The sequence below is a fragment of the Coregonus clupeaformis genome, chromosome 30 (genome assembly GCF_020615455.1).
Source record: "Coregonus clupeaformis isolate EN_2021a chromosome 30, ASM2061545v1, whole genome shotgun sequence".
NCBI classification, from domain to species: domain Eukaryota; kingdom Metazoa; phylum Chordata; class Actinopteri; order Salmoniformes; family Salmonidae; genus Coregonus; species Coregonus clupeaformis.
This window is the reverse complement of record NC_059221.1, coordinates 44,422,479-44,449,214: the sequence shown is the minus strand read 5'-3', so window position 1 is coordinate 44,449,214 and position 26,736 is coordinate 44,422,479. Positions and strand designations below refer to the sequence as shown.

The following is a 26,736-nucleotide window of genomic DNA, read 5'->3' as shown; positions in this document are numbered from 1 at the left end:
AACCCAAACTTTAAATCACTACTGGTAGAAATGTACAGTATATAGAACATTACTAGTCTGTTCCACTGGAGAAGTAATGCTGATCTATTCTTTACATAACGTTTCTAAACATATCTGTCTGTAATGTTCAAAACGTTGATGGTGCTCTTTGTCCTATTGACTCTGCCAGGGGTGCGGGCGTCCCGCGTGCCAATGCCCGCGGCCAACCCCTGTCCTCCTCCGAGGATGAGCCCTACACCCGCCTGTGTCCCACCCCGCGCATCCCAGACAGCCCTGCGGTCCCCAGCCACTCCTCCACGTCTCTCCTCACCACCACCTCCCCAGATGAAGGCAGTCCAGCTGGGAGCAGCTTCGTGGGGCTTCGCGTGGTGGCCAAGTGGTCCAGCAACGGCTACTTCTACTCGGGCCGCATCACCAAGGACCTGGGCGAGGGGCGTTTCCGGCTGCTCTTCGATGACAGCTATGAGTGCGAGGTCACGGGCAAGGACATCCTGCTGTGTGACCCCATCCCCCTGGACACTGAGGTCACGGCACTGCTGGAGGACGAGTACTTCAGCACAGGTGATGCCGTGTTCAAAACAACTAAGAACTCTGAAAAATATCAGGTCAAATCATGACGTCAGTGATCTTCAGGTCGGAAAGTCGGAGCTCTAGAAAGAGACCCGAGGTCCCGAGTTGGAATTCCGAGTTGGATGACAGTTCAAATCATTTTTTTTTCCCAGTCAAAGCTCATTTTCTTCCTAGTTCCCAGTTGTTTTGAAAGCTCGGAAGTCGGAGATTTCCGAGTTCCCAGTTCTGAGTTCCCAGTTGTTATAAATGCGGCATGAGAAGGGGAGGGGAGAGGACAGATTGTTTACACTCCCAAAGTTTCCACTTGAACAATCCCTGTCATGGATTTAAAAGCAATGGATTGGTTTGGTGTAAGCATTGGCTGGAGGAAGTTTCTCCCATGGTTAAACCCATGACAGGGAGTGTGCAAACACGTGTGGAGAATCTGGATGCTGGACAGGAGAAGACAGGAGAAGAGAGAATGGGGTTAGAATGGGTTTGGAGTAGAGGATAGAATAATGGGTCACAACACAGCCCCATGGCTGAGAAGAAGTCAGGCTGTCACTGGAAACTCTTTTCTCTTCATGTGGTTGGCCCTTTTCCCATTTCTGTCTTTAAATGGAAAAGAAGCTCCAACACATTAGTGATCCTGACTCTCTACAAATGTAATGGATCTTCAGTGGAGCGTTAACATCACCAGTGTGCTGTAGTCTCTCTTCAATTCACTATATTGGTTTTCTCCATGTTGCTGATATGATTCTATGTGAATTTGACTGTTTTTCAACCCTTCTCTCTCTTTGCCTTGTCTCTCCAGGTCTAGTGAAGGGCTACAAGACGGAGGGCAAGGAGCTGTTCTACAGTGTGGAGAAGCAGGGCCAGACTACAGCCACTACAGCTGGAGAGAGGGAGGGCCAGACTACAGCCACTACAGCTGGAGAGAGGGAGGGCCAGACTACAGCCACTACAGCTGGAGAGAGGGAGGGCCAGACTACAGCCACTACAGTTGTAGAGAGGCAGTGGTACAACCGCAGTTCCGTCATCCTGACCATGGAGCAAGGCAACAGGCTGAGAGAACAGTACGGCCTGGGGCCCTACGAGCCATCCACGCCCCTGACCAAGGCCTCCGACATCAGCCTGGGTAAGACAACCACAAAGCTTTGAGGACTGACTGAGTGAGAACCACATAGCCGTGCCCTGGCAAGAACCTCAAGTACCCTTTCCACGGCCTCCCGAGTGCGCAGCGGTCTAAGGCACTGCAGTGCTTGAGGCGTCACTACAGATCCGGGTTCGATCCCGAGCTGTGTCGCAGCCGGCCGAGACCGGGAGACCCATGAGTCGGCGCACAATTGGCTCAGCGTCATCCGGGTTAGGGGAGGGTTGGCCGGCTGGGATGTCCTTGTCCCATCGCACTCTAGCGACTCCTGTGGCGGGCCGGGCGTATGCATGCTGACACGGTCGCCAATTGTACGGTGTTTCCTCCGACACATTGGTGAGGCTGGCTTCCGGGTTAAGTGAGCAGTGTGTCAAGAAGCAGTGCGGCTTGGCAGGATTGTGTTTCGGAGGACGCACGACTCTCGACCTTCGCCTCTCCCAAGTCCGTAGGGGACTTGCAGCGATGGGACAAGACTGTAACTACCAATTGGATATCACGAAATTGGGGAGAAAAAGGGGTAAAAATAAATACAATTGTACCCTCTCCACACCGAGCCGAGCTGTACTGGCCTGATTATGCTACCACAATAGTTGTTGGAACTGTTCTGGAAAGGACAATGTGAAAATAAATGATTGGACCTAGCACAGTACAGTACAGTCTGGGTTGGGTTGGGTTGGCATGATAATGTTAAAAGGGTATAATGTGAGCACTGCCCAATAAGGAAATATATTACAGTACTACCCTTAAGTTTGAGTTGAGTCATCTCTACTTTTCACAAAGCTTTATAAAGACTCCCAAGTCTCTGTGAAAACAGTGATTCCTTCATACAGGGAGGATCAATTAGTGATTCATCAAACAGAAGTGAGGTTAAATGTTAGTGTCATTTCAGTGTCAAGTGTGATGACTTGTGACATTGCTGTGCCCACCCCCACAGCTTGAAATAGAGATCTAATAGAATACATTCTATGGTGGTGTCTTCCGCAGATAACCTGGTGGAGGGGAAGAGGAGACGCAGGGGGATCACAGGGGGGGCCCAGGGGACCCCCAACCGCAGCTCAGACAGCCCCCGCACCCCCGGCCCCTCTGGGAAGAGGAAGCTGATCAGCTCTGAGGACAGGGACAGGGAGAGGACCCCGGCTAAGCGAGGCCGCAGGGGGGGAGGAGGACCCAGAGCCGGTACGGAGACCTGGTCACCCTAACCCTGACACCATACCTTAACGCTGACCCTAAACCTAACCTCTGTGTCCAAGCCTAAACTCTCAACTGTAACCTCTAACATTTAGGTTGAACCTAAATGTCAACCCAAAACCTCAAATGCCCAAACCCCGCCCCAGCCTTTTTAACACTAAGCCACAGCCCAAACCCCAACCTCAGAGCATAGATCGCTGAGCTAGCCCTACAGACCTGACCCCAGAACAGTGGACTGAGAGCCCTTGGTGATGCTTTGGATAGGTGGAGGCATTTTATACATTCTAGAAATTTACATTTTAGTCATTTAGCAGACACTCTTATCCAGAGCGACTTACAGTTAGTGAATGCATACCTATATTGATTTAACATAATATGGCTCAGTGGGGTGCAGCATTTTTTAGACTGCTGCAAATATACATTTTAAATGCAATATTTATTAATACAATTGGTTTTAGTCAGTATTGGTACTTTTTTAAATGCATGATTTTAATTCTGAACATAATTATTTTCTGAATGTAATCTGAACTATAAGGGCAGGGCATGCAATGAAAATGTAACGCTATCCCTGATGCAGTGAAAATAATTAAAAACATTGAGTAATGAAGTAAGCTTTATGCGACATCTTTTTGAGTGAGAACCCATTACACCTCTTTGTTTGTCATGCAATGACAATGTAATGGGATTGTTTAATCACCAACATTTTAAATAAACAAAGGTTTGGGATTTTAAAAGATTTTCTGTAAAGAGTATTCTTAGTAGTGCTAGATTCTATAACCAGTCAAATGAAAGCCTGTGAGTTTGTATTCAGACCCACTAATATATTTTTGACCGCCACGGTACACTGCAACCACCACCCTCTCCTGATAAAATAATAATACATTTATATGCCATTTAGTCATGCGTGCATACTGCATACATTTTATGTGCGGGTGGTCCTGGGAATCGAACCCACTATCCTGGCGTTACAAGTGCCATGCTTTACCAACGGAGCGACAGAAGACCTTAGGCTGAGTTGGTATGTGAATAACTACTAATAGACTTGGTGTTGGTCCACGTGTGTAAAGGAGACAGGGAAAGGTGTGTTTTTATAGTATCCACTGTTATTTGCTTAAAGGGGTGTCTTTCCATAAACTTTTCACCCCTTTGAACCACGCACGGATCCCCTGTTTTCCTTTAGTTGTTTGAAGGGCTGAACCTCACGTTTTACTGCACCGGTGGTATTCCTGTTCTTCCTCAGTCTGTTATAAAGCTCTTTCGCTTCATAGACCTTTTCTCTCTTGAAATATACAATTCCTACTGTTTCATTAATGGTTTCTAATTTCTGCTGTCTTTCTCTCTCTCGTTCTCTCTGTTTATGTGTGTCTCTCTGACTGTCTGTCTCCGTCCATCCATCCCTCTCTACAGGTCAGCGGGTTGGTGTGTGTAACACCTCAGGCAGTGGCACTGACCTGCCCTGCGACCATGGTGCCCTGCTGGAGACCCACGGCCCGCTGCCCCAGAGTGCATCTCTCTTCCTGGGCTTTGCCTTCATGCTGACGGCATCGTCAGAGAGCGACCGCCAGACCAACCAGCCAATCAGCGACGGCGAGGAGGGTGAGAAGGCTATGGCCCAATCCCAAATCTACCCCTAAACCCTACGTCCTTGTGGAGATCGGAGAGGATTTGATCGGTATAAGCAATATGGTGAAACTTTCATCTCGCCTATCAAAGGGCAAAGTGGAGCTATTACCAAATTGCATACACCTGTCAAATCCAGTCAGATCTCTAGGGTCTAGGGGTCGATTTTGGATCAAACCCTTGTGTAGTTCCAGACAGTGGAACACCCCTTAAAGGGATTGTTCATTCCAGTGTTCAAATTATATATTGTCTTTTGGGGGTGCCCAACATTGAAATCTTGTGACTTTTTGGGGGAGCCCCACATTGACATTTTAATTATTATGGGGTCTCTAATTTGTTGTTCAGGGGGTCTCTAATTTGTTGTTCATCCCAATATTAAAGTTTGACAGATGAATCATAATCGGCGGAATCCTAACTTTGAGACTTCGTTGTTAATCATTCATTGATGTCAATGGGAAACATGCTAGAAAAATTCAACTGAATACATGGATCTCAAGTAAGAATTCTGCCCAGGGATCTGGTTAGTTTTAGGCAAAGGTCTTCCACAGCGGTCTGCGCAGCCTCAATGAAATGTATTTAATTAATTTGACACACACACATCCTTTTCTGCTTATCTAAATGACAGCTAAAGATCTCTCCATGTGTGTGTTTGCTCTATGACTGTCTATGTTAACACGTTGTACGTTGTCCTTTCCCTCCAATAGAGTACGTGCAGACGGCCCCCTATCACAAACGCTACACTGAGACCCAGCTGGAGGCCGGAGGAGGCTTCATCCTCCAGGACTTCAACGAGGAACAGGTGAGATGGAACACCCATAGAGATATAATTACTTCTGAGCACACTTCTACAGCCATGTCAGTTCTCCTGGAATATGGAGAGAAGCTACAGTAGGGAGGCATTACTTTATGTAGGCGCACTACATCCTCTGCCAAGAGGTCTGCACCTATACAGTATGTCACTGGAGGTAGTGCACTTGCTCTGTAAACAAAGGGTCCCTGGTTCAAGTCCCATTTCAGCAGTTTTTCCCTCAATTACTCCACTGAAAGAATGGAATGTTTAGCTTTCTTTCTACATATTCAATTTCTACGTCATATTGCCCATCCTGAAGTGTCCTCTCTTGTGATTCCCTCCCTCCGCAGTGCAAGGCGGCCTATCAGAGCCTGCTGATCACCGACCAGCATAGCCGAACCAGGAAGTACCTGCTGTGTGTGGCCAGTGGTGTGCCGTGTGTGTCTCACATCTGGGTGAGGGACAGTTGCAAGGAGGGCAAGCTGCTCAACTACAGGAACTACCTGCTGCCCGCCGGAGTGGGCCCCGACGACCGCATAGTGGAATGGTGAGGATTCTAGTTGCTTCTATCCGAAAATGATGTCAGGCTACTCCTGTCACTATCATATGCACAGGAATATTAATGCAGGCACTTTAAGTCGGCACAAATGTAAACATTGGTAGTCTACTATTATAATGGCATCCACAGCCTATCAATCAATCCCATTTAGCAGTTGTCACAAAGTGCTTTACAGGTACCCAGCCTAAAACCCCCAAAGAGCAAGCAATACACAAGCACAGTGGCTAGGAAAAACTCCCTGGAAAGGCAGGAACCTAGGAAGAAACCAGGCTCTGAGGCGTGGCCAGTCCTCTTCTGGCTGTACCAGGTGGAGATTTAAGAGTACATGTGGCCAGATCTGTTCAAGACGTTCAAACGTTCCTTGATGACTAGCAGGTTAAAACAAATAACCATGGTGGCTATAGAGTGAAACAGTTCAACACCTCAGGAGTCATGCATTCAAAGTGAACAAAACACTTCAAGTATTAATATGGTCGATGTGCTGAGGGGAATGCATTGCGTTTTTGTTTATTTTGATCAGGCATCCGCGCTGCAGCCCGTTCAAGGCCCTGCGGGTCCTGTTGGTATTTGAGAAGCCGGTGGAGCTGTGGTCTGAGCTGCTGACGATGAGTGGAGCTTCCTCTGTGAGACAGCACCAAGCAGACAAGGACAGCTCTGGTACGTATAGCACAGTACAATACATGCTCGCCTGTCCCTTACTAATCATGACCTAGCACTGTGCTTGAAAATAAACAAAACAAACATTTTGGTGTGCCTGTATGGCAACACCCCTAACACTTATTAGCCCTGAAGGTCACGGGTTCAATCCACCTTTTCCACTTTCTGTTCTCCAGCCCAGTTTCTGTTCTACATCCCCCTCTGTAAAAGCCTTGAGTAGAGACAAATGCATGTTCTGGATGTCTGCTTTCATAACGTGTCTTCCGTTTGCGTCAACAGACATTCCTGGGGGCAAGTTTGACGTGGTGGTCACAGACCGCACCTGTCCGCCATTGGTTCTGAAGAGTGTGACATCACAGGAAGTACCCATGGTGTCGCCAGAGTGGCTAATCCACAGTCTGATCTGTGGGGAGCGCCTGGGATACCATAGCAACCCCCAATATCATCATGACTACACATCCCCACCCTCATCCTAATCCGAGCCTCCAGTCGCACACAAAGGTTTGTTGTAGGTAGAAGATGCCCTTAACCTCAGATCTGGGATCAGTTTCCCAATGCTCAATCATAACCATTATGAGGGATGATATCTGACCCTGTGTCAGTGCTTAGGAGCAACTTGTACCTACATAGACACACCTTCAACCATGTTAAATGTATTGTATCAGTTCTATTGCATGCTTCCGCTACTGTATATAGTTTTAACCTGTCTGTTTTTATGGAATAATAAACTGATAATTTCATTTTAATGATTGTTTATTAGTCTGTTTCTTCATGAAAAGGCACACACAATGATACAGTATTTACAATTTATACAATAGGATACGGTAGGGTAAGTAACCGATGGAAACAACCGGTTCTCAAATCTGTTTGTGCTGTATAGCCAACTCCTACATGATCATACAACGCAAACAGATCTGGGACCAGGCTAGAGGAACCATACAAGCACAGGACAATATGGAATATTAATTGAAACGAGAGTATCAAAGACATTTCAGGACACAATGGGGTTATGCAACAACATACTGATCTTCAAGTCCTTCATCTGACTTGAAGATAAATGGTCTGGAATGCTTGTGGCTCAAGATCTCATCTGGAAATCCTCCATTTTCTCTCCCAATCAGAAACTGCAAAAGACAGGTATCAGTGTTGAGGGGTGTGTAGGGTGAAGTTCCCCTTAGACGCTGATCTTCGGTCAGTTCTGCATTTGCCCACTAATGGTTAAGGTTAGGATTGAGGGAGGGGAAGCTGATCCTAGATCAGCATAGGGGAAACTTCAACCGGAGTGTTGAGGGGTGCACCTCAACCTGAAAGCCTCTTTTGCAGGGTATGTAGTGTTGTGAAGAAAATAACACAATGCTCTCAGGTATTTAGTGCAGCAACATTTCAATCAGGCTCCTTACCAGGCCACAGTGCCCTCTGACTGGGTATAGTGGAATATTGGGTTCCTACCTGCCCAGGGTGTAGTGTAATGGGTTCCTACCTGCCCAGGGTGTAGTGTAATGGGTTCCTACCTGCCCAGGGTGTAGTGTAATGGGTTCCTACCTGCCCAGGGTATAGTGTAATGGGTCCCTACCTGCCCAGGGTGTAGTGTAATGGGTTCCTACCTGCCCAGGGTGTAGTGTAATGGGTTCCTACCTCCCCAGGATGTAGTGTAATGGGTTCCTACCTCCCCAGGATGTAGTGTAATGGGTTCCTACCTGCCCAGGGTGTAGTGTAATGGGTTCCTACCTGCCCAGGGTGTAGTGTAATGGGTTCCTACCTGCCCAGGGTATAGTGTAATGGGTCCCTACCTGCCCAGGGTGTAGTGTAATGGGTTCCTACCTGCCCAGGGTGTAGTGTAATGGGTTCCTACCTGCCCAGGGTGTAGTGTAATGGGTTCCTACCTGCCCAGGGTGTAGTGTAATGGGTTCCTACCTGCCCAGGGTGTAGTGTAATGGGTTCCTACCTGCCCAGTGTGTAGTATAATGGGTTCCTACCTGCCCAGTGTGTAGTGTAATGGGTTCCTACCTGCCCAGGGTGTAGTGTAATGGGTTCCTACCTGCCCAGGGTGTAGTGTAATGGGTTCCTACCTCCCCAGGGTGTAGTGTAATGGGTCCCTACCTGCCCAGGGTGTAGTGTAATGGGTCCCTACCTGCCCAGGGTGTAGTGTAATGGGTTCCTACCTGCCCAGGGTGTAGTGTAATGGGTTCCTACCTGCCCAGGGTGTAGTGTAATGGGTTCCTACCTGCCCAGGGTGTAGTGTAATGGGTTCCTACCTGCCCAGGGTGTAGTGTAATGGGTTCCTACCTGCCCAGGGTGTAGTGTAATGGGTTCCCTACCTGCCCAGGGTGTAGTGTAATGGGTCCTACCTGCCCAGGGTGTAGTGTAATGGGTCCCTACCTGCCCAGGGTGTAGTGTAATGGGTCCCTACCTGCCCAGGGTGTAGTGTAATGGGTTCCCTACCTGCCCAGGGTGTAGTGTAATGGGTCCCTACCTGCCCAGGGTGTAGTGTAATGGGTCCCTACCTGCCCAGGGTGTAGTGTAATGGGTCCCTACCTGCCCAGGGTGTAGTGTAATGGGTCCCTACCTGCCCCAGGGTGTAGTGTAATGGTCCTACCTGCCCAGGGTGTAGTGTAATGGGTCCCTACCTGCCCAGGGTGTAGTGTAATGGGTCCCTACCTGCCCAGGGTGTAGTGTAATGGGTCCCTACCTGCCCAGGGTGTAGTGTAATGGGTCCCTACCTGCCCAGGGTGTAGTGTAATGGGTCCCTACCTGCCCAGGGTGTAGTGTAATGGGTCCCTACCTGCCCAGGGTGTAGTGTAATGGGTCCCTACCTGCCCAGGGTGTAGTGTAATGGGTTCCTACCTGCCCAGGGTGTAGTGTAATGGGTTCCCTACCTGCCCAGGGTGTAGTGTAATGGGTTCCTACCTGCCCAGGGTGTAGTGTAATGGGTTCCTACCTGCCCAGGGTGTAGTGTAATGGGTTCCCTACCTGCCCAGGGTGTAGTGTAATGGGTTCCTACCTGCCCAGGGTGTAGTGTAATGGGTCCCTACCTGCCCAGGGTGTAGTGTAATGGGTCCCTACCTGCCCAGGGTGTAGTGTAATGGGTCCCTACCTGCCCAGGGTGTAGTGTAATGGGTTCCTACCTGCCCAGGGTGTAGTGTAATGGGTTCCTACCTGCCCAGGATGTAGTGTCCGGTTCCTACCTGCCCAGGGTGTAGTGTAATGGGTCCCTACCTGCCCAGGGTGTAGTAATGGGTCCCTACCTGCCCAGGTGTGTGTAATGGGTCCCTACCTGCCCAGGGTGTAGTGTAATGGGTTCCTACCTGCCCAGGGTGTAGTGTAATGGGTTCCTACCTGCCCAGGGTGTAGTGTAATGGGTCCCTACCTGCCCAGGGTGTAGTGTAATGGGTCCCTACCTGCCCAGGGTGTAGTGTAATGGGTCCCTACCTGCCCAGGGTGTAGTGTAATGGGTCCCTACCTGCCCAGGGTGTAGTGTAATGGGTCCCTACCTGCCCAGGGTGTAGTGTAATGGGTCCCTACCTGCCCAGGGTGTAGTGTAATGGGTCCCTACCTGCCCAGGTGTAATGTCAGGTGTAGTGTAATGGGTCCCTACCTGCCCAGGGTGTAGTGTAATGGGTCCCTACCTCCCCAGGGTGTAGTGTAATGGGTCCCTACCTGCCCCAGGGTGTTTTGGTCCTACCTGCCCGGGTGTAGTGTAATGGGTCCCTACCTGCCCAGGGTGTAGTGTAATGGGTCCCTACCTCCCCAGGGTGTAGTGTAATGGGTTCCTACCTGCCCAGGGTGTAGTGTAATGGGTCCCTACCTGCCCAGGGTGTAGTGTAATGGGTCCCTACCTGCCCAGGGTGTAGTGTAATGGGTCCCTACCTCCCCAGGGTGTAGTGTAATGGGTCCCTACCTCCCCAGGGTGCCTCCTGACTGGGTGTAGTGTAATGGGTCCCTACCTGCCCAGGGTGTAGTGTAATGGGTCCCTACCTCCCCAGGGTGTAGTGTAATGGGTTCCTACCTGCCCAGGGTGTAGTGTAATGGGTCCCTACCTTCCTACCTGCCCAGGATGTAGTGTAATGGGTCCCTACCTGCCCAGGATGTAGTGTAATGGGTCCCTACCTGCCCAGGGTGTAGTGTAATGGGTCCCTACCTCCCCAGGGTGTAGTGTAATGGGTCCCTACCTGCCCAGGGTGTAGTGTAATGGGTCCCTACCTCCCCAGGGTGTAGTGTAATGGGTTCCTACCTGCCCAGGGTGTAGTGTAATGGGTTCCTACCTGCCCAGGATGTAGTGTAATGGGTCCCTACCTGCCCAGGATGTAGTGTAATGGGTCCCTACCTGCCCAGGGTGTAGTGTAATGGGTCCCTACCTCCCCAGGGTGTAGTGTAATGGGTCCCTACCTCCCCAGGGTGTAGTGTAATGGGTCCCTACCTGCCCAGGGTGTAGTGTAATGGGTCCCTACCTGCCCAGGGTGTAGTGTAATGGGTCCCTACCTCCCCAGGGTGTAGTGTAATGGGTCCCTACCTCCCCAGGGTGTAGTGTAATGGGTCCCTACCTCCCCAGGGTGTAGTGTAATGGGTCCCTACCTCCCCAGGGTGTAGTGTAATGGGTCCCTACCTCCCCAGGGTGTAGTGTAATGGGTCCCTACCTCCCCAAGGTGCCTAGTGTAATGGGTCCCTACCTCCCCAGGGTGTAGTGTAATGGGTCCCTACCTCCCCAGGGTGTAGTGTAATGGGTCCCTACCTGCCCAGGGTGTAGTGTAATGGGTCCCTACCTCCCCAGGGTGTAGTGTAATGGGTTCTTACCTGCCCAGGGTGTAGTGTAATGGGTCCCTACCTGCCCAGGGTGTAGTGTCCGGTCCCTGCCTCCCCAGGGTGTAGTGTAATGGGTCCCTACCTCCCCAGGGTGTAGTGTAATGGGTCCCTACCTGCCCAGGGTGTAGTGTCCGGTCCCTGCCTCCCCAGGGTGTAGTGTAATGGGTCCCTACCTCCCCAGGGTGTAGTGTAATGGGTCCCTACCTGCCCAGGGTGCCTCCTGACTGGGTGTAGTGTAATGGGTCCCTACCTCCCCAGGGTGTAGTGTAATGGGTCCCTACCTCCCCAGGGTGTAGTGTAATGGGTCCCTACCTCCCCAGGGTGTAGTGTAATGGGTCCCTACCTCCCCAGGGTGTAGTGTAATGGGTCCCTACCTCCCCAGGGTGTAGTGTAATGGGTCCCTACCTCCCCAGGGTGTAGTGTAATGGGTTCCTACCTCCCCAGGGTGTAGTGTAATGGGTCCCTACCTCCCCAGGGTGTAGTGTAATGGGTCCCTACCTCCCCAGGGTGTAGTGTAATGGGTCCCTACCTGCCCAGGGTGCCTCCTGACTGGGTGTAGTGTAATGGGTCCCTACCTCCCCAGGGTGTAGTGTAATGGGTCCCTACCTGCCCAGGGTGCCTCCTGACTGGGTATAGTACTTGTTGTAGTCCAGCCTGAGCAGCAGCTGAGCCAGGTCAGAGTTGATCTGGTGGTTTCTGACACTGGACAGGATCTTGAAGAGCAGGAAGGACTGACGACTGAAACCCTGAAATTACAGATGATGTACTTCAGTTTGCATTGGCCATTTAGCACCAAAGACTAAACAAGCAATTACTATATATTATATATACACAGTACCGGTCAAAAGTTTGGACACACCTACTCATTCCAGGGTTTTTCTTTATTTTTACTGTTTTCTACATGGTAGAATAATCAAAGACATCAAAACTATGAAATAACACATATGGAATCATGTAGTAAACAAACAAGTGTTAAACAAATCAAAATATATTTTATATTTGATTCACTATTATTCTACAACGTAGAAATTAGTAAAAATAAAGAAAAACCCTGGAATGAGTAGGTGTGTCCAAACTTTTGACTGGTACTGTATATATACAGTGAGGGAAAAAAGTATTTGATCCCCTGCTGATTTTGTACGTTTGCCCACTGACAAAGACATGATCAGTCTATAATTTTAATGGTAGGTTTATTTGAACAGTGAGAGACAGAATAACAACAAAAAAATCCAGAAAGACGCATGTCAAAAATGTTCTAAATTAGGGAGATAAGTATTTGATCCCTCTGATGACTTAGTACTTGGTGGCAAAACCCTTGTTGGCAATCACAGAGGTCAGATGCTTCTTGTAGTTGGCTACCAGGTTTGCACACATCTCAGGAGGGATTTTGTCCCACTCCTCTTTTCAGATCTTCTCCAAGTCATTAAGGTTTCGAGCCTGACGTTTGGCAACTCGAACCTTCAGCTCCCTCCACAGATTTTCTATGGGATTAAGGTCTGGAGACTGGCTAGGCCACTCCAGGACCTTAATGTGCTTCTTCTTGAGCCACTCCTTTGTTGCCTTGGCCGTGTGTTTTGGGTCATTGTCATGCTGGAATACCCATCCACGACCCATTTACAATGCCCTAGCTGAGGGAAGGAGGTTCTCACCCAAGATTTGACGGTACATGGCCCCGTCCATCGTCCCTTTGATGCAGTGAAGTTGTCCTGTCCCCTTAGCAGAAAAACACCACCAAAGCATAATGTTTCCACCTCCATGTTTGACGGTGGGGATGGTGTTCTTGGGGTCATAGGCAGCATTCCTCCTCCTCCAAACACAGCGAGTTGAGTTGATGCCAAAGAGCTCCATTTTGGTCTCATCTGACCACAACACTTTCACCCAGTTCTCCTCTGAATCATTCAGATGTTCATTGGCAAACTTCAGACGGGCCTGTATATGTGCTTTCTTGAGCAGGGGGACCTTGCGGGCGCTGCAGGATTTCAGTCCTTCACGGCGTAGTGTGTTACCAATTGTTTTCTTGGTGACTATGGTCCCAGCTGCCTTGAGATCATTGACAAGATCCTCCCGTGTAGTTCTGGGCTGATTCCTCACCGTTCTCATGATCATTGCAACTCCACGAGGTTAGATCTTGCATAGAGCCCCAGGCCGAGGGAGATTGACAGTTATTTTGTGTTTCTTCCATTTGCGAATAATCACACCAACTGTTGTCACCTTCTCACCAAGATGCTTGGCGATGGTCTTGTAGCCCATTACAGCCTTGTGTAGGTATACAATATTGTCCCTGACATCCTTGGAGAGCTCTTTGGTCTTGGCCATGGTGGAGAGTTTGGAATCTGATTGATTGATTGCTTCTGTGGACAGGTGTCTTTTATACAGGTAACAAGCTGAGATTAGGAGCACTCCCTTTAAGAGTGTGCTCCTAATCTCAGCTCGTTACCTGTATAAAAGACACCTGGGAGCCAGAAATCTTTCTGATTGAGAGGGGGTCAAATACTTATTTCCCTCATTAAAATGCAAATCAATTTATAACATTTTTGACATGCGTTTTTCTGGATTTTGTTGTTGTATTCTGTCTCTCACTGTTCAAATAAACCTACCATTCAAATTATAGACTGATCATTTCTTTGTCAGTGGGCAAACGTACAAAATCAGCAGGGGATCAAATACTTTTTTCCCTCACTGTATATGCGTGCCAATGGGTTTTCGAAAGGCTATTGTTAGCAGACAGAGCCTCACCTTGACCAAGATGTCCAGTTGGGCTGTTCCTCTCTCATCCAGCGGAGCCACGTTCTGGCTGACCAACGAGCAGAAGTTATGACACAGCTCCAGGATCTCATTCAGACAGTGGAACACCTGGGGTGGGAGAGAAGACAGTGGACGAAATTCAAAAATGAATGGCCAACTATGGCTAAGTGGTCACTCATGGCTGAATCCTAATTTGATATCAGTGTTGTTGTTAATCTCCAACTGACATCAACGCATGATTAGCACACAAGCGCAAGACCATGTTCAAGGTTGTCTTCATTGCAGTCACGTTGCGCTATTGGGTCAGGGAAGTGTTTACCTTCTCAGGAACCATATCAAAGTGATACGGCAATCTGATCATCTGCATAACGTGACTGCAATAAAGAATACCTGCAAGTGGCCTTAAAAGTTACTGCTACATTGTATTCACGTCAAATGCTAATAAATTGAGATGCTAACCGGCTTGAGCAGGATGAAGGACTGTGCTAGCAGGTTGCTAAGGAAGTGGTCGTGGGCCAGCCGGATGCTCTCAAAGTCTCTGGTGGAGTTGATCTGCTGCAGCAGCTGAGAGAACTGAGACTCCAGCACGTCCACCTGAGGGAGGAGGGAGAGGAGGAGCACAGCCATGTTTGATATATTACACCAACAACAAGATCATTCATAGCCTGGTCCTAGAAATAGATGTGTTGTCTTGCCAACACCTATGACCACCTTAGAGCAGGCTATACAGATCTGGGACCAGTAACAAAAAGAGGAACTGAGCAGCAAAAAAAAATGTGCTTGGTAGGTCTAGAACAAAGAAAGGTATGCTTGTTTGCATTAATATGCCCATGGTAAAACTGAGTGTGGTACATTCAGCCTCTCAAATTCCCTCCCAAAGCTGAATAAGGCTGTATAGTTTTATACCTGTTCATGTCTTTACTACTGCTCTCTATTCTTAAAAACAGACCAGATGCACTGTACAGTACTTAGTCTTTGGATGTACAGATCACTCACAAATCACACGTGGTTGTGGTTCTGTGTGGCTCAGTTGGTAGAGCATGGCACTTGCAAAGCCATGGTTGTGTGTTCGATTCCCACGGGGGACCAGTACAAAAAAGTATGAAAATGTATGCACTCACTACTGTTAGAGTGTCTGCTAAATGACGAAAATGTAAAAATGTAATTTCTACATAGAATCACCTGTAGGTAGTACTGCAGGTTGTCCACCAGGAAAGCCATGTGGTTGCGTAGCCTCCACTTGACAGCGTCTGTCTGGTTGGATTTGAGGTGTTTCCTCTGCATCTGTAGAGCCCAGCAGTGCTGCAGCTCAGACTGCACCCGCCGCACACTCAGCAGGTAGCGGAATATTACATTATACCTGGGGGACAGGATACGGTCGTGGATATTACATTATACCTGGGGGACAGGACACGGTCGTAGATATTACATTATACCTGGGGGACAGGATACGGTCGTGGATATTACATTATACCTGGGGGACAGGACACGGTCGTGGATATTACATTATACCTGGGGGACAGGATACGGTCGTGGATATTACATTATACCTGGGGGACAGGACACGGTCGTAGATATTACATTATACCTGGGGGACAGGATACGGTCGTGGATATTACATTATACCTGGGGGACAGGACACGGTCGTGGATATTACATTATACCTGGGGGACAGGACACGGTCGTAGATATTACATTATACCTGGGGAACAGGACACGGTCGTAGATATTACATTATACCTGGGGGACAGGACACGGTCGTGGATATTACATTATACCTGGGGGACAGGATACGGTCGTGGATATTACATTATACCTGGGGGACAGGACACGGTCGTGGATATTACATTATACCTGGGGGACAGGACACGGTCGTGGATATTACATTATACCTGGGGGACAGGACACGGTCGTAGATATTACATTATACCTGGGGGACAGGACACGGTCGTGGATATTACATTATACCTGGGGGACAGGATACGGTCGTGGATATTACATTATACCTGGGGGACAGGACACGGTCGTGGATATTACATTATACCTGGGGGACAGGACACGGTCGTGGATATTACATTATACCTGGGGGACAGGACACGGTCGTGGATATTACATTATACCTGGGGGACAGGATACGGTCGTGGATATTACATTATACCTGGGGGACAGGACACGGTCGTGGATATTACATTATACCTGGGGGACAGGACACGGTCGTGGATATTACATTATACCTGGGGGACAGGACACGGTCGTATTCATTAGGGCACATGTAGAAAAAAGTTTTGAAACAAAAATCACTCATATAAATTTTAATCTTTATTAGAACCCCCATTAGCTGATGCCATGACGATAGCTAGTCTTCCTGAAACTGACACTAAGTCTAAACTGAATCGGACACAAACTGATCATAAGGAAAATAAAAATAAGTTATATGAACAGAGAACTTGTGAGGAATGCAATACAAAAACATGAAGGTACAAACAATGGTTATATACACTCAGTGGACAGTTTATTAGGTACACCCATCTAGTACCGGGTCAGACCCACCTTTGTCTCCAGAACAGCCTGAATTCATTTTTTTGTTAATAACCAAACACAAACCTACACCTACGAACAACAACTTACAGACGCACACAAACAACGACTACATCTCCTCTGTCCAGACCTGCATGCTCACACCTCCATCCCTAGTACCTGCATTATTGTTTGCCACATTGCCTGAAACGGCACCATTTTGTTTCTCTCCATTGCCCACGCACTTTCAATATCTCAATAATAAATCATTCGATTTTTCCATTGTGTTAACGATGGCAGAATTATTGATTTCCACGTTTTTAGTATACGTTTTTTTCAAGATGAGTGATGAGCCTGGATTCTTCGGGGCATGGATTCTACAAGCCGATAATGTTCCACAGGGATGTTGGTCCATGCTGACGCGATGGCATCACCAGTTGCTGCAGATTGGACGCCGGTACACCACTGCCACCAGCCTGTACCGTTGACACCAGGCAGGATATGTCCATGGACTCATGCTACTTACGTCAAATCCTAAATCTGCCATCAGCAAGACGCAACAGGAACCGGGATTCGTCGGACCAAGCAATGTTTTTCCACTACTCAATTGTCCAGTGCTGGTGATTGCGTGCTCACTGCAGCCACTTCTTGTTTTTAGCTGATAGGAGTGGAACCCGGTGTGGTCGTCTGCTGCAATAGCCCATCCGTGACAAAGATTGGCGAGTTCTGCGTTCCGAGATGCCGTTCTGCACACCACTGTTGTACTGCGCCGTTATTTGTCTGTTTGTGGCTCGCCTGTTAGCTTGCACAATTCTTGCCATTCTCCTTCGATCTCTCTCATCAAGATGTTTTTTTGTCGCACCATTCTTGGTAAACCCTAGACACTGCGTGAAAAGCCCAGGAGGCCGGCCGTTTCTGAGATACTGGATCCGGCGCGCCTGGCACCGACAATCATACCACGCTCAAAGTCGCTTAGGTCACTCGCTTTTCCCATTCTAATGTTCAATCGAACAGTAACTGAATGCCTCGATGCCTGTCTGCCTGCTTTATACAGCAAGCCACGGCCACGTGACACACTGTCTGTAGGAGCGATCCATTTTCGTGAACGGGGTGGTGTACCTAATATTCCATTGTCTGTTTGCACAAACATTTGCTAATGGATATCATTTTATGTTAAAGGTTGAGTCAGCGATGCACAAAGTAAAAAGCAATATCGTGTCGATTTCCACAACTACTAAGAGCATTGAAGTGCGAGGCTAAACTGCTCCACTGTTACCGGTCCTGCAGCTGTTACCTGGTCAAAAGTAGTGCACTATATAGGGAATAAGGTGCCATTTGGGAGGCAGACGTTGCCTGCTGTAGAATACTCACTTCTCCAGAACGGCAGGGGTGAAGAGGATGTGCAGGGGCCACTGGACCTTGTAGGCCAAGCCCAGAGCAGCCCAGCCCGTAGGGGGCACCTCCCTGGGGGAGGACTCCTGTGGGGGAGTGGCCCCTTCCCTGGTCCCTGTGGCATCTGAGAACACAATCATACCGTTAGCCACAGGAGCGGTTTCAAATCCCAGTCATGGAACAGTCTTTGTGCACCACTCTGGCGCTCAACATCCTTTCCCGTCTGCTAAAAAAAAAAAAATAGCTCAGGGCTCACAGAAAAAAAACTGCCACTCCAAATTTGATCCATTAATTTTTTGTTTAAAAAGATAATTGAACAAACAGCCCATCTACTTTTGTGACTGTGTACCCTTTGTTTTTGAAGTAGACTATCGTAAGAAGTTTCAACATAGGCTACTAAACAAGGACCTGTCTAGGTGATAGGCTATGTGGCCACTGTGTTAAAAAACTAATAGCTTTTTCGCTAATCTATTGATGATCAGATACTTCAGTTGTAACTGGTTCTGTTGCTCTCACATTTGACAGTTGACAGACAACTTTAGCACTGTTACAAACTTAAACTCCTCTTTTTTTTAACAATAGCTTGTATAGAAACCAAAACTTATCTGGTGCTGCTGCATGTGCTCATTGGTTGTCTTGTCATCAATTACACAAGCTGTGACATATTTCTTGGTGGACTCATATCAACATCTCTGGGCATTAGTGGTGGGGTTAAGCTAAATAAATACAACATAATAGGCCTAATTAAAAGAACAGTGATGAAGGAAATGAAAAATGGTGGGCAGAGCATGGCCAGAGGTTGTGGCTGAGCATTACAGGAGAGAAGGCCGACGCTCCTACATTTTTTAAATCATTACACACGCTCCACTCCTCTCTCCACTCTGCTCACATCCTCTGATCCACTCCATAGCATTGTTCACAAGATGGCACAAACTGGGTAGAAGACATAGAAGAATGGATCATCCCAAATAGCACCCTATTCCCTATGAAGTGCACTACTTTTGACCAGAACTTTGTGAAAAGTAGTGCACTATTATGTGGATTAGGGTGCGAAGTTCAGTAGCCTTATTTTCTCATCTGCTTTCCTTCATCTGCTTTTTAAAAAAGATAACAGGTGAAACAGGTGACTTCCCAGTACAGATCCACCAGATTGCCTTCTATCTCGTGTTCCCAGGTTATAGCAGAAGCAGATGACAGAGAGAAGATGAAGACGGGCGTCCATTTTAGACTGTCTTACAGTTAGCCACAAGATGGCAGCAACTGGTTACAAAACAATATACTGGAGAACACAGCTGCCGGTCCCAATATGTTCCTTACCCCTTCCCCTTGGCCCTGACCTTTCCATATTTACAGATCTGAATGGTATAAAAAGGTATAAGCAGTGTCATGGTGGACCTTCTGCCATATTGCTTACACACAACAGATCTGCAAACATGGAAGGGTAAGTTAGGGCCATGGGGGAAGAGGTAGTAGGGAGCAGACCTGTGTTCAAATACTATTTAGGGTATTTCAATTACATTTCAAAGTAAATATTTTCTTTTAAAATACAACTAGCTGAATATTGGAATGTATTTGGAAATACACTTGGAAAGTATTGGCATGTATTAGAAAATACACAGAAAATAAGTATTTCAAAAACAAATACTCAAATAAACGTATTTGAACCCAAGTCTGGTAGGGAGTGAAGAGAGAACTCCAAGTCTGGTAGGGAGTGAAGAGAGAACCTCCTACACTCCTAGTGGAGGGTTTCGGCTCCATTGAAAAGCCTCTCTGAGGAACAAACCTTTGCTCTCCTTCCCCTGGTAGTCGATGGTGAGGTGCAGGAGAGGCAGGAGGTTGTCGTCGTCCAACAACACCTTGTGAGCAGCCTGCTGAAAGGCCACATTTACGTCTGTGGAAGGGGTGGAGAAAACAGCCATAGTTAGATACAAAGAATAACTGCAATGGACATGAGGCCTGTTCATACTCTTCTACACTGCTTCCTTCCTTGGAATAACAACAATCAGAAATGATCGGGTTGGTGAAAGATATTTACTGGAACCCCTACTTTGATCTAGCCACAGTGTTAGATCAGTGATCACTTCAAGGAAGGGAGGAAGTTAGGATGCAGTTTAAACTGCAGTTTGACATATTCCAACAGGACCATGGTTTGGGATTGAATAAAGGGTGAATTTTCCATAAAATGAAGTTGGCCCTTAGCGCTTAGTGCATTCTACCTCCTATAAATCAAGTTTAGATATCTGTTCGAGTAAACTGATCCTGGATCTGTGAACGTACCGTGTTCAGTGACAGCCGTGGGCGGGGTCTTGAGCATGTGCTGAGCGTGGTCAATGAACACCTGGTACAGCTCGCCACGGCCCAACAGGTAAAAGTCCTTTATGATCTACAGGGAAAGAGAAACAGCGTGTTTGACGGGGTCAGTTTGAACAAGGCGAGGCACAGAATCACTCATCTTGATCACATGATGAGAAGTTATCTGAGATCCAAGGGGATTTGTAGATCAGTGATTCTGCTCAGTCCGACAGCAATGTAGTCGAGCTCAAGCATGCACACTAACAATCTCAAATCAACTCTAAACTGTCACAGCTAGATAGTCCAAATACAAACCTTAAGTTGCCCCAGGAGATCGGATTCCTCCACCATCAATGTCCACAGGTGCTGCAAATAGAAGGATACATTGGTTAATAAATTGTTTATTGGAATCCCATACCGATGTTATTGAGATGAATGTGGCCTTAACATCACCTGAATAGAACAGGACCTTGTTGTCCAGCTCATAGTGGGAAGTTGCAGCAGTCATTACAAACACATATCTGACATTTCCTAGATATGTTGAAGTGCCAAGCCCACCTCTGCCACGGTGCTGCGGATGCCGTCTATGAGGTTCTCAAAGTCCACTAGGCTGAAGAGGGGCTGCTGTTTGAGACGGTGCAGCTCTGTAGCAAACATGTCCTCCTGGTGCTTCAGTATAGAGCCTGGACACAAACACAGATAGAGGGAAAGGGAGGAAAACATTATCCATCAAAGATCTTCCAAAATCTTTCATTACAAGTCCAATGTGGATCTCCTGAAGTGATATTGTCGCAATATGTTAGATTGAAGTAGTGTTTGGCGAGCTGTTTTGGTGTTTATTTGTTGTTGATGTTTTTAGAGAAGCGTAGCAACCAAAGCAAACCAATTAGATGCCAAAATCAGAAATAATGCTAACAAGTTGTCAAAGAACTTCTAGTAAGGTAAGCAAATGATTGAGGGTGAAAACCCAGAAAACAATCACTTCTTCCTCACTCTACTGTTTCCCTACTGCAGCTAAATCACAATAGGGAAAAACATCAGCTTGCTAAAGCTAGATGACTAACAAGTCAATGTAAAACGCAGCTACAGTAAATGTGAAAGGAAAAAGCACATAAGAAAAGGTAAATGTGTGGACCAGGTTCTCACCAGCTCTGGACGGGCTGTGGTTGTGGTTCTCAAACATCTGGACGGACTCCCCCACGAAGAGGATCTTCTCAGCCACGCGGATGGGGATGTAGGAGGGCAGCATCTCAGCCCGCAGAGAGAACTGCTGCAGGGACGGAGCCAGCATGTTCTCTTCTTCTATCAGCCTCTACAGCGGAACACAGACAACAGCATCGTTCATTAGGGCACGCAACGGAAAACACTTTCAAACAGAAAAAACGAAATTGAGCATGTCTTATTGGACCAGTCTGGGTACTCACACCCTGTTTCAGTTAGTTTTTCCCTGCCTTGTGAACATGACCAAATCAGCCTCCTGAAGCTGACTTATAAGTACATACACATGACTTTTAGATCTTATCCATCCTACAATCTTTACTCCAACAGCAGTGGTGCAAGCTTTACACTAATGCAAGCACTTCAAATCCAAGTGGACAGATAAAGTGACAAGGTATGGAGTAGGATGAAATTACTCATTGACACTGATCTTAGGTCAGCTTTGCCTCCCCACCCCTGATGTTTAAGATTAGGATTTGGTGGGAGATATAAACTGATCCTGAAGCTGTGCCCAAGGGCAACTTCTACCCGCCATCTCACCAGATCCTGTAGTTCTCTCAGCTGGAAACATGGATGCAACTGCCCATAGACGCTGATCTAGGATCAGTTTAGTCTCTTATCTTAGCTCAGCCAGTTAGGGGAAGATAAAAGCTGATACTGAATCTTTGCATAAGGGCTCTCACCAGGTCCTGTAGTTCTTTCAGCTGTTTACCGCTGAGGCCTCCGATCCCCAGGTCCTCCTCGTCATCCTCCTGGTTGGCGGCGGCCCCTCCAGCGCTGGGCCCCTGCTTCACATAGAACTCCTCACTCTGGTCCAGCAGCAGACCGTGCAGCATCCACGCAGCCAGCTGCTTGTACATCACCCCGTGGCACACCGCCAGGATCCTGGGTAGACAGACAGACAGCAGAGAGATCCTTTATGTTGTGTTGCTCTAAGAAACACCATCCAGGTATCATTAAAGATTCAAGTGTTTATGTGTAGCAGGATATGACATATGTCATGGGAATAATTTATCCAGGGGTGAAATAACGATTTAGAAAAAAAAGCACCCCGGGATCTTACCATTGTAAAATCACAGAGAATTCAAAACCCCCTTCAGGTTTTTCCTGGAAATATGGTATGCATATTTCACTTTGCAGCATCAGTTTCAGGATGACACCACACATGCAGCATATATCCAAGTAAGAGCATAAACATGCATAAAGCTTCTATAAGAGGCTAACTTAACTTTTTCAATCAAATGTGGTGGCCGTAACTTACTTCTCCAGGGCCATGCGTACAGGGGGCAGGCCTCCACAGCTGTGCTTGTACACCGTCTCCAGGATCTGACAACCGTGGATCTAATTAGGACAGACAGGATATGACCTCATTTCCATATTCCACACTAATTGATTGAACCGTATCTACCCATCATGCACTCTGCTCTGAGCGCTGTGACACCTTTATGCCCCTGTGCTACAGCAGCCACCATGGTGAACTTTAAATACGTGGGAGAAAGATAGATTTACATTTTTCTGTGACAATACCAAGGCACTTCAGAAATGCGTTGACCCTCGAGTTTGAGAACATAAATAGTTTTTGGAGGGTGCTATGGGTGTATGAAAAGTGCTTTATGAGTGTCTTAAATAATTTCCTCCAAGGTAATTGTGTGATTTCTCAGTCATATCAGAAGGCGAGTGAATACTTTTGTCTCCATTGTAATGCCCTTACCTTCTGGGACTGTATTGTCTCCATTGTAATGCCCTTACCTTCTGGGACTGTATTGTCTCCATTGTAATTCCCTTCCTTCTGGGACTGTATTGTCGCCATTGTAATGCCCTTCCTTCTGGGACTGTATTGTCTCCATTGTAAAGCCCTTACCTTCTGGGACTGTATTGTCTCCATTGTAATGCCCTTACCTTCTGGGACTGTATTGTCTCCATTGTAATGCCCTTACCTTCTGGGACTGTATTGTCTCCATTGTAATGCCCTTACCTTCTGGGACTGTATTGTCTCCATTGTAATGCCCTTACCTTCTGGGACTGTATTGTCTCCATTGTAATGCCCTTACCTTCTGGGACTGTATTGTCTCCATTGTAATGCCCTTACCTTCTGGGACTTTATTGTCTCCACCACCACCATAACAGAGGGAAACAGCAACTGAAACTGGAGAAGAACAACATGATTACATTAAATTACTAGGATATATTGTTACATTAATATTCATGACATATTGAAAGATACAGTGGTTCTTCTGACTGTAGGTGTGAAAGTTCACATTTAATGATGGAATCCGCATTATGGGAAACAGCGCCACTGTCTGGATTGGCCGATGTGGATGAAAATCCAGCACTTGAAGAAAGAGGAAATTAGGAATATATGTATAATTAGTTAACTACATGTACAGAACATGGGAGCGAAAGTAGAAGTCTTTTGATCCGTTAGTTTACTCCAATCAGGGGAGGGGTGGAGGGGTGACAGCCCCCCAGCACCTTTTTATTGTTTTTGTTTTGTGGACGAAATGGAGGTGAGGTGCGTCGAGCAGTGTGGTAAAAAGAAAAGTGCATTACATATTCTGTTGTTGTATCTCGCGTGCAATGATGTCCGAGGGAATTCTACTTCAAATGTATAACAAGGAAATCTAAATCAGAAAAACTATAAAAAACAGTAACCGCCATTACCTGATCCAGCATATAATTCACATGAGATATGGAGAGATGCGGGTCGCCAAGAAACTGCAATGAAGAGGAAAGTGGTGGGATTGATTATCACTTTGCATTGTATTAATTAGTGCTACAATGCATTTTGTAAATTATCTTCGCTACCTCTTGTTCGAGGTCCAGGAGAGCCTGTCTATAAGGCTGTAGCATTGAGTCCAGTCCTGTGCAGAAAGCCCGCAGGTAAACCCCATTAAGTCCAGCCTGGTTTGGCTGAATGGAGTGGTGCTCCTGCAAAGTACAATAAGGGCTTGTTAAGACTATAGTATTTAGCTATATCTGATAAGTATTTGAGGTAATACTAGTACATCTCAATCTAAAAAAAATCAAAAATATAAACCCATCTAGGGGGAGGTTTCCCGGATCCAGATGAAGTGTAATCCTGGACTAAAAAGCATTTTCAATGGAGATTCTTAATTGAGTTGGCTTTTTAGTCCAGAGAGGTATACTACGAAACAGGTTTGTTACCAAAGTAACTCGGGATAACCGGTCATATGAAAGTGCCTCACCTTTTAGCCAGGTACATTTCTATGGCAACAAATCGTTCAGAACTAACCTGCTCCGGGGTAGGCTAACTCAGGGCTAACTCTAGTTATCCCGAATTAAGTGTCTGATGACGCATTCAAAACAACTGTCAAATCATGACATTAGTGATCTTCAGATCGGAATGTCAGAGTTTTAGAAAGAGGCCCGAGTTGGAATTCCGAATTGGGTGACCATTCAAATAGATTTTCCCCAGTCTGAGCTAATTTTTTTCCAAGTTCCCAGTTGTTTTGAACGCACTGAAGTCGGAAGTCGGAGATTTCCCAGTTCCCAGTTGTTTTGAACGCAGCATGACCCATGAGTTGAGGACCAACGTAATCAGACTCAGAGTCCCTCACTCTCGCAAAGATTGCATCACCATCCCCTTCATTTGAAGAAAACGAGCTATTAAATATTTAATTAATCAAACGTTTCTTGTGTAAAAAAATAAAAAATAATATTAAAATACCCATCACATTACACATTTATCAATGACAAGATGCATTTGAAAGTTAATGTACAGTAAAACCTTTGTATGACTATACAATTATATTATTGATAGGAGTGGGGAAAAAAGGTGCTTCAAAGAAGGCATTAACAATACGTAATAAAATAAAGATGTCACTTTTAGCCTATTTCACATCATAGCCTGCTGAATTTGCAAGATAACTTATCTTTCATGTTAATTTAGGCAAAAATTAAAATGTGGCACTGACTCTCCCATGGATTGATGGTTTCAGCATTGTCTCAATGAAGAGTTTGGCGTTCGACCAGCAACATGTGACATACACGCGTAGTTACAGTGCAAGCCTGCTATAGTTAGCGGTAGACGGACAAGCAACATCCACCGTCGTAGTACGGATGAAGCCTGAGCTGGAATGTGAAGCGAACTGAAGCTGGCTAGCTTTATAAAAGCTTGAGCAGATCTAGCTTCATTCGTAGTCTACCCCTCAGGACTGGGCTCCTAATCTGTGTCCGGGAAACCGCCCCCTAGAGCCATAGGGTGAATTTCAAAAGTCTTTCCTCAAGTCCTCAAAATGTCAGAGATAAGCAGGGAGAGCATTAGAGGAGAAGGAACCCCAGATATCTTTCAATGCTCTCCTCGCTTCCCCCTGATGTTTTGAGAAGGATGTGAGAAGAGGAAAATACTTCGCAGATTCGCCCATGCTTTTGACACTCCATCATCTGGGTATTTATCTCACCTGCTGGTGGACATGGCCTGTGTGTTGCTCTATGAACTCTGTGAAGCGAATGTAATCGGATCCCAGTTTGCAGAGGCGGTTTAGGACACTGGTTTCACTGGGATGGAGAAAGGGCAGGTCCTGGGAGACCTACAGGAGAAGCAGAGGTTCAATGAACCCTTATTCATAACTCCTTAACATTACATTCATGAGCTATGGTTTAGTTAGCTATATGTACATCGTGGAGTTGAGATAAACTCGGCTAAAAGGTTCAGTAGGATGCTTTTGTATGTCACACTTATCACCAGCCACTAAACAAATCTATAGTGAAGTGTACATGCAACAACAGAAAGAAACTAGTGATGGGTGCCAATAAAAGCAGAAAACAAAGCAATTCATAAGGTTAGTAGCTAGTTGCACTAGCTATCTAACGTTACTTGAGAAAAAAATTTTTAACACAGCTAGCCAGCTTCTTGCAGCAGTGTTTTTACTTTGTAGAGCTAGCTCTGTAGTTAGGTACCCCGATATACCTGTAAACCTGTCCGTTTGTTCCATGTGAATATAGTCCCAGGGTATCCACTTAAAGCCAACAAGAGCTCATGAATCATTTTAATTCACTTAATATCGGCAATCAGATCAAAGTTGACATAAATTGCAGTGTTGAACCTGTCATTCAATCACAACACCGCCGATTCTTCCGCCGCCGCAACTCGATGACGTTTCAATGATGAGAGTGAAGAATTATGGAAATTGTAGTCTTTCCTTCGGATTCCGCATAAGTTAATGAAACGTTTTCTTCACTTGTACGATTGATTAAGCTACTGTAGTGATCACTATTTGCGATCTAAAAAAAACC

The 26,736-nt window shown here is 46.7% G+C and overlaps 2 protein-coding genes across 11 annotated transcripts in view; one reads left to right on the top strand and one right to left on the bottom strand.

The window, feature by feature from the left end:
- tp53bp1 (tumor protein p53 binding protein, 1) overlaps positions 1 to 7,262 on the top strand; it is a 37,042-nt gene extending 29,780 nt beyond the window's left edge. For all 10 annotated transcript variants that reach the window (XM_045209596.1, XM_045209594.1, XM_045209598.1 and 7 more), the window contains 8 exons: positions 170 to 561; positions 1,364 to 1,687; positions 2,687 to 2,878; positions 4,298 to 4,486; positions 5,215 to 5,309; positions 5,651 to 5,847; positions 6,380 to 6,516; positions 6,796 to 7,262. In XM_045209596.1, the coding sequence (XP_045065531.1) occupies positions 170 to 561; positions 1,364 to 1,687; positions 2,687 to 2,878; positions 4,298 to 4,486; positions 5,215 to 5,309; positions 5,651 to 5,847; positions 6,380 to 6,516; positions 6,796 to 6,992 (1,723 nt within the window). In that variant the 3' untranslated portion in view covers positions 6,993 to 7,262. The remainder of the gene's footprint in view (positions 1 to 169; positions 562 to 1,363; positions 1,688 to 2,686; positions 2,879 to 4,297; positions 4,487 to 5,214; positions 5,310 to 5,650; positions 5,848 to 6,379; positions 6,517 to 6,795) is intronic.
- Positions 7,263 to 7,356: 94 nt separating this feature from the next.
- Positions 7,357 to 26,598, bottom strand: tubgcp4 (tubulin, gamma complex associated protein 4). The gene is made up of 18 exons (XM_041899205.2): positions 26,411 to 26,598; positions 25,902 to 26,030; positions 24,286 to 24,408; positions 24,142 to 24,195; positions 23,570 to 23,626; positions 22,742 to 22,821; positions 22,164 to 22,365; positions 21,409 to 21,574; positions 20,821 to 20,945; positions 20,578 to 20,628; positions 20,248 to 20,353; positions 19,754 to 19,861; positions 17,950 to 18,094; positions 15,244 to 15,421; positions 14,521 to 14,655; positions 14,053 to 14,169; positions 11,923 to 12,062; positions 7,357 to 7,640 (listed from the first exon to the last, which is right to left on the bottom strand). The coding sequence occupies exons 1-18, from the start codon at positions 26,486 to 26,488 to the stop codon at positions 7,634 to 7,636; spliced, it is 2,001 nt and encodes a 666-aa protein (XP_041755139.1). The 5' UTR covers positions 26,489 to 26,598; the 3' UTR covers positions 7,357 to 7,633.
- Positions 26,599 to 26,736: the final 138 nt, after the last annotated feature.

Coding starts and splice junctions, on each gene's coding strand:
- tubgcp4 (XM_041899205.2), bottom strand. CDS start 26,488: ATGATTCATGAGCTCTTGTTGGCTTTAAGTGGATACCCTGGGACTATA. Junction 20,354..20,577: donor ATCTCCTGGGGCAACTTAAG/GTTTGTATTTGG, acceptor CTTTCCCTGTAG/ATCATAAAGGACTTTTACCT. Junction 14,656..15,243: donor ACCTGCAGTACTACCTACAG/GTGATTCTATGT, acceptor CTCCTCCCTCAG/GTGGACGTGCTGGAGTCTCA.